The sequence below is a fragment of the Dendroctonus ponderosae genome, unplaced genomic scaffold, assembly GCF_020466585.1.
Source record: "Dendroctonus ponderosae isolate FM_Combo_2020 unplaced genomic scaffold, Dpon_F_20191213v2 Dpon_F_20191213_5, whole genome shotgun sequence".
In the NCBI taxonomy this organism is placed as follows: Eukaryota; Metazoa; Arthropoda; class Insecta; order Coleoptera; family Curculionidae; genus Dendroctonus; species Dendroctonus ponderosae.
Window position 1 is genome coordinate 10,494,147 of NW_026018715.1, and position 12,061 is coordinate 10,506,207.

The 12,061-nt window shown below is 40.6% G+C and overlaps 2 protein-coding genes across 2 annotated transcripts in view; one reads left to right on the forward strand and one right to left on the reverse strand.

The window, feature by feature from the left end:
* The window catches only part of LOC109535154 (complexin), a gene marked incomplete in the record, with an annotated part of 83,769 nt that overhangs the window by 31,099 nt on the left and 40,609 nt on the right, over positions 1 to 12,061 (reverse strand).
* LOC109535145 lies at positions 11 to 2,231 on the forward strand. The gene is made up of 2 exons (XM_019900985.2): positions 11 to 210; positions 438 to 2,231. The coding sequence occupies exon 2, from the start codon at positions 443 to 445 to the stop codon at positions 2,069 to 2,071; it is 1,629 nt and encodes a 542-aa protein (XP_019756544.2). The 5' UTR covers positions 11 to 210; positions 438 to 442; the 3' UTR covers positions 2,072 to 2,231.

The following is a 12,061-nucleotide window of genomic DNA, read 5'->3' on the forward strand; positions in this document are numbered from 1 at the left end:
GAATGCGCTCTTAACGCGACCGTTCAGTTTCCCGGCGGACTGAAGCGAGTTGAGACGCCGATAGTCCGCTGTTTCACGTCGCTGAAGCCACCTAGATCGATAACCGAGGCTCGCAAGCAAATACCGTAGGGTTTCCATTGTGAAGAAAATTAAAATGCCATTTCTGGTGATACAGACATGATCAAGCCCGTTGCCATTGTTCTACTTCAGGTAAAGAGATTACTTTTGCTTTATCACCGGCTGAGGAAAACTAGTTATTCTCAACCTTCATGCGAGGATCTAACCTTACATCGAGTAGGACCGGCCGGCGGTATCGATATAAACTCGCCTGCTGGCTGAAACTTTTTATTGACCAGTAAAACAATACAAAATCCATTCAAAACTTTAAAGATTACTCAAATAGCGATTAGTGAATAATTAGATTTCTTCAATTTCAGACACAATGTCCAGAAACACCCAGGATCAATACGGCGCCTTATTAGTGCAGCATCTGAAGTCAATCCTAGAATCTGGACTGCTTCTGGATGAGGACTATGAGGTGCTGTTGCAACGCTGCAATTTCCAAGTGCGCTCATCCCACCCAAGGCGACGCCCCTGGGAGATACTGGCAGGGGGCGTGGCCGCCTTGGTTGCTTGGAAATGCCGCCAGCCAATCATAGCCCTGTCCGCTCTGGCTGCTACTATTGTGTCCATCTGCCTCCAAAGAAGAGACATCGCCAGACGCAAAAGAAGACGGGAAATAATCGACTGCGTCCTCAAAAGCTTCCTCAAAGGTCGCAAACTAAACGCCGGTGTCGTGCGCTACTTGAAAATGAGAAAAATCGAAGACTTTGGTGCGCACATCCAGGAATTTCTAGAACACGTTGTCGGACTAAATAAGGAACACTTCGCTTTGATGTTGAAGAACATCGACCTCCTGGTCTGCGCTCAGCAGGAACTGCAACAGGACTTTGTAGAGCTGCAGCAGCTGGACCTTCACTCCCTTCTAACTCTTGATGAGCTTCGCGGGGAAAACTATCACAAATTTGCCGAGCGAGTGAACGATATTGGCACTCTATTGACCTCAAAGTACCTCAACTATTTGGGTCTCACTCTTTGCGAGTATCTATCCGACCCCAATCCATCTGTCGTAGAGCGACTTTGGGACCAGCAACTTCCCAGAGTGAGGCAACAGCTCGATCAACTCCATACCGTCCTCCAAAAGGAGTTCAATAACCTCAGATACAATGCGGCTCAAAAACTGGAAATCACCTCAGTGGTCAGCAGTTACTTTGGGCGACAGCTGTCCGGAAAGTTGCAGCAGACCGTAATGGGGGCTATAAATAATCTTTCGCTTATAATGGAACGGTCCCGGACGGTTTTGAGCAAAGTGCAGGAGATCGACGACTTGGACGACGTGAAAAAGTTGGAAACCACTTTAAGTGAGCTGCGCTGCCACGCTTTGGACACCTACGAGTCTCTAGACGTGCTTTGCAGGCTTTGCGGCATTTTGTCTCAGTCTAAGCCGCAACATGTTTCCATTCCATTGGGAAGCGACAATAATCATGGAAAAGAGTCACTCGATACCGTTCACTATGACGACGACACCGAGGTGGTTGAGGAGGATTTTGAGCTGTTTATTCCGGCAGGCCAAGAAGTAGAACCAGTGGTGATAACAGGAGAGGGAGAAGATCAATCGAGCGCCTATTTGGGGTTGATGCTCAAGGAGTTGCAGCAGTCGTTACAGCAGCATGAGCGCTTTGCTGCCGCTAGACGCAAACGAGTGGGGCCAATGATCGAAGTTCACCATCAAGTAGAAGAGAGAGAATTGCCCAAATTTGATCTCAACCAATTATCTACTAAAACCACCCCGAAATCCACACCTATTCCAGCTCCACGTCAACTGACCTCTAGTGAAGAAGTAGTTGAAAAAGTGCCGCCTCCACCTCCGCCGGCACCTCCACCCCCATTCCTACTCCCAGAGGCCGCTGAAGGCGACAAAGGAAGCCCCAAAACTCTGCTTGAGAACATCAGAACTTTGTCGTCGCAGTTGAAGGGTCGAGAAGAAGTATTTGGAGACGATGCGGACTAGTGGCCGTAAAATGAGGCCAGGATTGCAATTTTTTGGCAATGAAAATTATGATAATTTTGCAAAGTGCTACAGCTGGTTATTTTCAGCAGCAAGTATCGATACATCGATTTTAGACATTTATTATTTAATATCCGAATAAATCAGGCAATTTTGATAGTCAGTGTTTTGCATTATGTTACCACTCCTGGAAAATACTATCTGACTTCAATTCCCAAATTCTTGAAAAATCGTTTCGATTTGCGATTTTCAGTCAGACTGGTCAACACTCTCGAACCAAGACACTGCCGAATTTTTGGCATCACTATCTATACCTCACAAATGGAAAAAGTGTACTTTACCTGAAAGCACGCCAAGCAGACAAACAGTTCCGATGCAACTTACCTGAAAATAACGAAAACAATCATTAGTATATTGATCTGACAGTATATTAAGACTAAGCTACCAATACTGAGTCCCGGAATCAAATCTGAAGTTGTTGAAAACAGTGTTTTAGTAGTGTTTTCATTGGTATTTTCAAGAGTCGATGGTTCAGTAGATGCGACTTAAGTGCAGTTGAGTGAGAATTCCGTACAATTCATGTAGTAAAGTGATCTTAAACTAAGCTCGGAAGTGGAATAATTTGGCCTTCGAATGAGTTGAATTAGCAATAGTTTAGCTGTTTTAAAAGTTTTTTAAGTTTTGATCAAAAAAGTAGAAGATTTCAAAAGCACCAATAACGGGAAAACATGTCAGAAGAATAATCTCCGAAAATACTAAGAGGAGTTCCGGGAGTTAGGAAGTAAGTTGAAGTTATATCTGAGACTGATTTTGATGCTTTGGATAGTGAGGCAGAAAAACCAAGTGTAAGACAAAGTTATAGAGAAAAAAACATCCATTGGTTCCGCCAAAGTACAAGTCTACAGACTTTTTAAAGACAGTACAAATGTAGACTAATACTAAAAAAGCCAAAAAGTAAGTTTCGGACCACCCCGCATAGATAAAATTGGCCTAAAAACATCGCATTTGCAAATTAAAATTGACGAGTTTTTTCCAAAAAACATTGATCACAAGAGATAGATACAACTTAGATGGTTTTAGCGCAGAAATGGGCCTCGTAGTATATGAGGCATGCTACTACCGATTAGCATTTTCGGCAGCAAAGGATTTTTTGTCCTGGTGTAGAAGGGCCTGGTATTCGGCTAAACTATGCAGAACCGCTCAGCTATTCCATCCCGACTAGCGCTATTAGAAACACTCGTTGCCCCGAAAGGGTGTAACCCTCGGGATTTTAACGGCTTTAAGGGAATGCCCGATATTGAGACCAGGAAGCTTGGCATGCTGCCAAAATCAATTCAGTTTTATACACACAGAAAAAAAGGGAAGGGGCGCAATGTATTTGGGTCACGGGCACATGATATTGGGGCTTAGACTCCGGATATTGCATACTCCGGGTATTCTGTCGAGTGGCTCTTAATTTGCCTTATTTTTTTAAGGCTTATTTTCCTTAACATATTCAAATGTTCGAGCAGTTTGCGGCCGCCCGCCATCCTCGAGAACAACATTTTTTTGCCCTGAATTCAGACAGAGAACTTCTGGATGCGCCCATCAATCACTGGTTAAAAATTGCCGATTCTTTATCCGGTTTTATCGGAGTGCCAGACAGGGATCCGCGTTGCAATAGCGATGGATATTGTTGGACGTGTCGTCGGATATTGTTCGACGACGTTTCGAACAAAGCGGGATTTATTTGCTTTGTGTACCGGGGTGATCAGTTGTGATTGCCCCCATTCTGTCTACTTTACATTCGCACAGCTGGTTGTCTCTCTGTTAATGTAAAGTGAGCAGATTTGAATCCCGATCAATCTATCAAGACATGCCTGGATGATTTTTTATGTAAAACGTGGCTCAAGTGACCAGAAAATTGCGGTTTACCATCACCAACAACGCATCTCCTTATCGCAAGTGGCCAGGTTCGGTATTAAAGACGGGGGTAGTTGGCCGGCTAGTAATGGAAAAATTGAAACTTTATACACTGCCAAATGGCGCATGAATCCACCCAGGGAAACTGTGTCAGATGGATGGCGGATCTGGCTCGACCAGGCGACAAACTCACCAAGAATGCTCAATGGGCTGAACCAACGGCTCGAGAAGTAGATGGAGGAGAAAACATTTAATGGATGTTGCTACGCTTTCCATCTTAAAGCCCCATACACCCATTGCAGTACATTTAGTAAGAAACTCATCAAAACGCATTTCAGATTCCTCCAAGATCAAGATCTCTTTGTTGCACTAATCAATGTGCATATTTTCCCGCAGCATTTATCCCAGTTAATAACGAAGCGAAACCATTTGCATCGATAATCAATTCGATTTGCTCTATTCGCCCGGGAAACAAAGCAAGGCTTGATGCAGCTTTGTTCACATCAACAAGGCAGTTCCAACGAAAATAACTCCTTGTCTAAATCGAACAAAAAAATGCACGCAACGAATATTCGGGGAGTAATTGTAGATAAATGCCCAGCAAATTGCGAATATTTGCGTCGGAAAATGTTTAAATCGATAGACTAGCCCGTCACATTTCTAAACTACAGAAAACCTGGAATTTATTTGTTGGCAGTAACATTTAATGAACGGATGAGGCAAATTGGACTAATTGTGAAAAAATAATTAATTTTATTTGTCGCAAATAAAATATCGACTTTAAATAGCCCAAAGACCATCACCGCCGTCGGATTCTGGACAAACTGACTACGTAAAAACCACAATATAAGAAAAATATTTACAAATAGATACCACTCTCGACTAAAAGAAAGAGTCCTTTTTACTGGATTCCTTCAAGGTCATATGGAATCATTACCTAACACTGACTTGGTGGATCGAACAGCGTCTGCAGTTTTGGCCGCTTGCCAGAATTATCCTAACCGATATCGAACGGAGTCTGACCGACATTTACGTTTTAGCATTGTTTGCCGACCATCACGAACACAAAAGTCCATTTCATTCCGCTTCTCCATGCTCGACCAAATGCATTACGCTAAAACGTAATGAATGTTTATCGCATCCAATCGGTTTGTTTTACTAATGCATAACTAAATGCCTACTTAATGCAAATCGTCCTCGATCTATAGGCATTTGCACAGCTACTTAGAAATGTGTTTAAAAAACTCTAATGGAAATTGCTCTCCATTAATGTTGCATACATTCGGCATCTGGTACCTTCGTCTTGGATTTCCTGGATGAAACGATCATTTTAAGGGTTTGACAAATTGGGGATGAAATCCCTCGTGCAGGGCATTGAGAAAGAGTTTCGTCACTTCAAAGAGACCTCCGTCAAATTCACGTGCCCATTGAAAATATACGCTCAAGACATGAAACTTGTCGATGAAAGTGGACATAACAGTGGAAAATCAATTGCAACAAATTCAAAATTTGGCTTTAAGACAACGGAAACTTTTGTTTCCCGTTATCAAATTGCATCTAATGGATGTTTCAACTGATGAATTGAGGACATCCATCAACCTGTCGCTCTATTCTCACTCAGTGCTGGTTAAGGCTCGCATTTCGAAACAGCAAATAGCACAAACAAACAGAGGACGGTGCATTCAAAATAAAACTCAAATGAGCGCAACAAAATAAAAAACCTTCCAGGTTATCTCGTGTCGATTTTGCTCTGTTCTAGAGCAAGTAAGCCCTAACATGAGGCTGGTTTCCTTTGCACATAGAGGATATTTTACGTCACTCGGTCACTGTGTGCTTGCTTGAACATGCCTGAATGCGATAGCGCTTCTTTTATGAGACAATCTCAAAAGTCTGAATAGAAAACGAGCACACAATGGCGTCTAGTTCACATTGTGTGCTCTACAACCTACAAGTTGCCCATAACTATTCTACTGTAAACTATTCTACAACAACAACGGATTATTTGGGTCAGTTTGGTAGAGAAAATTTTTAAAATAAAATAAAGAAAACCTATTCATTGGGGTTGATTTGTAATTAGAAATTTTCTTTGCAGATTCGTTGAGGAAATCCTATGCAACTTTTTTCCAGCGCACCTGACAAAACCAGGCAAACACTCTCCATTAACAGCATCATAATTTACCACAAAAAGCACTGCACTATGGCGATTTTTAATGAGCAAAATTGAAGGTTTTTATTAATTTATATTCGGATTCAAGCCCTTAATTACGTCGCATTTTTAGCGGTGCACAATTATTCGCCTCGCTTCGTTTCGCTTTTCACAAACCGTGAGTGATAAATATTCGAAGTGTGTCTCAGTTTCTCCCCCATCGTCCGAGCAGCGAATCGGAATTGCTGAACAGAACAATTCATTCTCCTAAGTAACGTAAGGGTGAGCTGATGCATTATTAAAACATGGATAGTCTGTCTACCTGATCCCTTACAAGGATTTGGCTCATTGGATTTCATTCTAAGGAAACTAAATGCACGATGTTAGTGCTGATGGAAACTCTTTTCTCGCCCACATCTGCTCTTAAAACCGCGATTTTTTGCCAATAATGCACAGTTAATAGACGCACGGTGGTAACTCTTTTGTAGCAACGATTCCATAAACATGACCGCAACTTGGCGGCGTATCTAAAGCGAACAGACACCCAATCATACAGTCGGTTGACGATGGAACGTCTAGCGAATCGAAAACTGGACAACACGACACTTTCCAGGTCATTTGTAATTCAATTTTGCGGAACTGTAACGCGCAGATAAGAGAGTGAATAATGTTTCGGAATATCGGCATGTTAATATGATCCATAAATTTCGCTGGAAGTGTTTGCATGCGAAAAAACAACGGGCTATTTAGTAGAAATGGTCGGTTTTTTCATCATCATTGCGCATACTAAATGAAAAATTTTAAAAGTAACATGTTCCCTTTGGAACCGCATTTTGAAACCTTATACCAACGTGAAACTGGAACGTTGTAACCTTGTTACAGAAAAATAACCGTTTATCCCACCTCTAGTATTTAGGGAACAGTAACAGCAAACCGGTAGTTTCGGCGGAATTAATTCGTTTCCACTTGATAGCATTATCGGTTTCACAAGAACGTACTTAAGCGTGCAAAGTACATGCTCAAAAAGAATAAAAATCGATCAGAAAACACCATCCAATGAACGTGAATGAATCGAAAGTTGCAAAAATGCAAATAACTGCAGGCTGGCGGGTGGCTGATATGACTCACCTGGTGTATATCGTGCGAACTAATTATGATAATTGCCTACGAATGTGGCTGGTGATAGCTTATTGTATCGTTTATATATGTTATATTTGTGATTCAAATATAATGTTTTTAAAAACTATTTTTTATTCACTTTTCACAATCTTTTTATTATTATATAAATTTAATTAATAATGGATCAAGAATTACGACTGTTACTGTATGTCTATTAAAATTCTGAACGATCGTACTAGACCGGTCTGCCTTTTTATACAATAAAAATGACTGGTCAGCGATAAACAAATATTCGTGTGTAAAAGGTATTACTTTTCTTGATACATTGTATGCGAATAGAATATTTCTTTGTTAACTGAATTATTTACTGACGAAGATCCTGGCTAGGCGATGGGTTAGGATCGTGGGATCACGGCTGGATGATGTTTTGCTGAGGTTGCATAGACAAGGCGTCTTTGTTGTAACAATGTTGTAGATTGGTTGCGTAGTGGCCTATTTAGAGGTGACCTTCGTTGTGGATTCGATATAACATATATATTTAAAAGAATTTTATACTAAATTGAATAAAAATAAGCTAAACGCGATGGAATTCAAACGTAACAGTGAAATTGTTTTTTATTTGGCTGTGAGGTCTCAGAAGGATATCGGGAATCAGCTCAAACCTCTTCAAATGAGTATAAAGTTTCACATATAGAAATGTTTCTGGGGCTTTGAAGTCTTGGTCCATGGGAATTTCTTCCTGACGTTTTGTCCACAACTGCGATGGACACAAGATAGTATAAAGTTTGTGTATCGAACCATAGGTCCGAAAAAGAGTGCAAAAACACCACAAAACATTGGAAAATGGAAGGCAAGAGTCGAGCAAAATCCGCATCGAAGTGGAAGAACAACGAATGCAACATATATTGAAAAATCAGTTGAAAGTCAAGCTTCGCAACTTCTGATAATAACCCGAAATTACTGCTGAACATAAAAAAGTTGGTCCAAAAAGCAACGGAGTTACTTTGCTTGCACGCGATTGATCAGTGACCGAACATTGTCTTTTCTGACAAATCAATATTCGAAGTAGAGCAACGTTTTAAGAGCCAAAATAATCGTGTTTACTTAAAGGAGATATCAAGCACCACCGTATTTGACTGCATGGGCTGCAGTGACTGCCGATAGACGCTCTTCGCTCGTGTTTTTGGATGGTGTTAATGCGACCATCTATCGCAAAAAAGCGTTAAAGGTGTAGTGAAGCCCTGGGTAAACGAACATTAAACCTTTGATTGAAAGAGCAAATATAGTCTTCAATCAACGATTAAACGTTTCAGTCGGAAGCGCTGGACATTCAACACCGACTCACAAAGCGCGAGTCCACCAAGAACAGTTTTTCTTCCACACAATGGTTGGCAAATTATCCCGATGAATTAATATTTCTGGTATATTTTGAAGGCAAAGATTTGCTCAAAAAAACAAAAAACTTTGGAGGCTCTCAAAAAAACACTTCATGCAGTGTGCGTTGCGTTAATCACCTCTATCAAGGATATTGTCATGGCAAAAGGCGATCAAATTGAAAATATTTAAAAGGAAGGATTATTTACTATTTGCAAACATTTTTTTCTTTGAAATAAATAAAATGATAAAGAATCTGATCTCAGCGTATTGCCATTTCATTAGAAGACCTCTAAAAATAAACGAAGAAATAGTATGAATTTATGAATTAGACAGTCACAGAAAGAAAATCGATCAAACAAACCATGCAATAGGCGGAAAACTCAAGAAAAAGCATTTGCTGGTGTAAGCAAGCAATGCCCAAGACAAAGCAGCTAAATGTGATGACTATCAGAGGACAGGTTGATATTGTTATGCATCAGCGTTGAGAGAACTTTCCAAGACTAATGGTCGGTATTTCCGAGTGGAACTTTTCGAGCACTTAACCATTTATTAGCACTTTTCCATTCAAACTAATCTGCGCAAATTATTGCTTGAATCACATAATGCCTGGCAATAAAGCAAAGTTGCCTTGCATTAGCGCGAGTAAATTACACTAAAAGGGGCAATCGAAGGTTCCACCGGCATTGAGATGGACTGTAAATATTCGCCATAGTCTGCAATTGAAAGAAAATTCTCTTGCTTGCGGTATTCGATCGGTAAGTCTCATCATGTGGCTTAAAGATATAAAACTGAGTGTTTGTCGGCTTTGACCCAAATACAAGCGCTTTACCTATGCAACCGAAATCCGTGGCGAAAAGGAAATCGAAGAGATCCCATTCCCGAACAATAATTCATCCTACCCCAAAATCCGATCCAGAGACGTTTAATAATGGTCGCAAATTGCGCCGCAGCCGAATCCGGCTTTGAATACCAATTGCAGTCTTATCATTATCCTTATTTAAAGCAGCAGGGCATTACTTTCCATCATTGCAACTTTTTTCTTTTCCTTCCTCTAATCCCGACTTACTTATTGCTGTGGCTTTAATATGGGATGTATCTTCGGATCGGCTTACTCAGCTCTAGATAATTGCTTCAGATGATTAAGACGATTAAGACGAGTTCGCCTCTCAACTATAAATTCAATTAAATTTCGCTTTGCTTGCCAAAACAAGCTGCTAACATACGAAACTTCCAAAATCAAAACTTACATACACTTGAATTTGAGTAGCAGTGTTGATTTAGAACTGAGAACTGCTCGAATGCTGTTATAATTAGCCGCGATTTCGCCGGCAACAATTTAAGCAGTGGAGCGGGTGGAAATTTAAGCACGTCAAAAAAATAAGTGTCGCATTAGCGTGACGGGAGAGGACCCTTGTTGTTTCCACTCTTCGCCCACATAAATCGGCAAAGAAAATCAGAGAGGTAAATCATTTCGACTAATGGCCTAAAAAAAGCTACATAGGGATATTTTTCTGAAACCGCCATATTTCATTTGTTAGGAGGGTGGTTGAGAAAGTCTTAAGCAAACTTCTACTGATAGCTATCGGTAGCTGGAAAGTCAACCGACGGGCCTCCAGTTCAACTTCCGTCTTCAACTCACTACCCGATCTTACTTAAGCACGTCCCTGGAAGTCCTGAATGAGACATTTTCGGACCAAGTTGGGGAGGAAAAAAGCTTAAACCCGACAAAGACCCGTCTCCTTATGAAAGATAAATGCGAGAAATTCTTGTCCTATTTGCGTTGCCCTTAAATAAAAACTCCAGATATATTTGGGGCTTTTACCGGCTCATCCCGCTCATAATTTCACTTTTAGGGATCCACTATTTACTTACTTTCTGTTTATTTTTTTTGTGCCGCTAAGCCGATTTCCAGCCAGATATAAGGACGTTAGAACACTTCTAAAGGGGAATTAATTGAGTTTGAAAGGAAACTGAGCTGGACCTTTTTCGAGTCCATTTTCACTGCAGTAATTCTGCTCAAATGTTAAATATAGACCTCGTGCAAAGCATTTCAAAGCGATAATATAACAGACTCAGCTTCATAAAAACCGGCAATAATGTAAGAAAGTTATCAATTATGTCTTTCCAGCTTCTGGAATATTGCACATAATGCAGTTTATGTATTATTTATGTCATGTCATAGCGCTCAGCGACCACTTTATTTATCCCGAATTCGCCACTTAATCAAATTCTGCGAGACAAAGTTGAAAAATGACTTCCATTAGTGGGACAGACAAAGCTTGGAGCATTTAACTCAAGAGATCTGAACTAGTTAGCATCGATGTGACTAGATGATGCACGAAATCGAAACGGACAGAATACCATTTTCTACCAGTTTTTCCATATTCCCGGTCCTACCATCAACTTCCTTAATTAACTCATCTAAGAGATAAGCGTGTCAAATTTTTTCCCCAACTTTTGTGAGCCACGGAGTTGGAGAAAAGATAAATATTCGCGGTGCGTCCCGATTTTTTGCTGGTTCATCACAATGCCGAGGAAGCTGATAGATCCGTCTCCGTTGTGGAAGCAATTCGAGTTTAGAGCCAAAGAGGATACGCCAACTGACGACGAGCTTATCTAAAAACAGATCTTATTCGCGGCGGAATTTGAGCTGATAACGTTACGGTAAATGTTGTTGACGTGCATTTTTTTGCCCGACTTAGACCTCAAAACAAGCCCGTACTCCGATGCCTGGAAACTATTTTAAATTGTATTCAATGCTCTAGTCCAAGTTTATGTTGATACTACCAGTGGTCCTTCCGCAGTTATAAAACAACAAGAAAATGCCTATTCATGGAAAGGCCATTATTCTCGTCCGCTAAAATCGGAAGTATCAGTGATTAATGGAAACATTAAATTTGTAGACACTTTTCGCTTCCACAAAAACTAGGGAGTTGAAGAATGGAATTCTCCTCAACGGCTAATGCCTTAAAATAAATTATTATCAGTAGCCTCTATTAATCACGTGAACTAGAACATAAACAAATTAAAAAGTGGGGTAATAGCAGTAATTAGTGAAGAAAAATGACGAAAACTAGTTAAACTTTGATTATTGCCGATAGATCCACTACTGGTTGGTCATTGTTTGCGACTGGAAGTTTCACTGATAAATCGCCCATCGAAATGGCCCGAGATTCTCAAATTACACTTTATTTTCTGGGCGTTCGTTACGCGGACGTAATTTAAAATTTCCTCCCAATAAATTTGTTCCGACCAAGCACAAGGAACTGATTAAATTAGCGCCCGAGTAAACGGAAATCCCGACCAACAGACCTGAAAATTAGCCAACTTTCAAAATATCAATTTAGAAGGCTGAGAAATTTCAGTTTATACGGGTTCAATAGTAAAAGACACGAAAGAAAAATCGCTTGCTTACTTTCAGAGAACTTTTAAAATTTCGGTTCGAGAAC

What these genes read in the sequence shown, in the direction of transcription:
- LOC109535145 (XM_019900985.2), top strand. Translation starts at nt 443, where the DNA reads ATGTCCAGAAACACCCAGGATCAATACGGCGCCTTATTAGTGCAGCAT.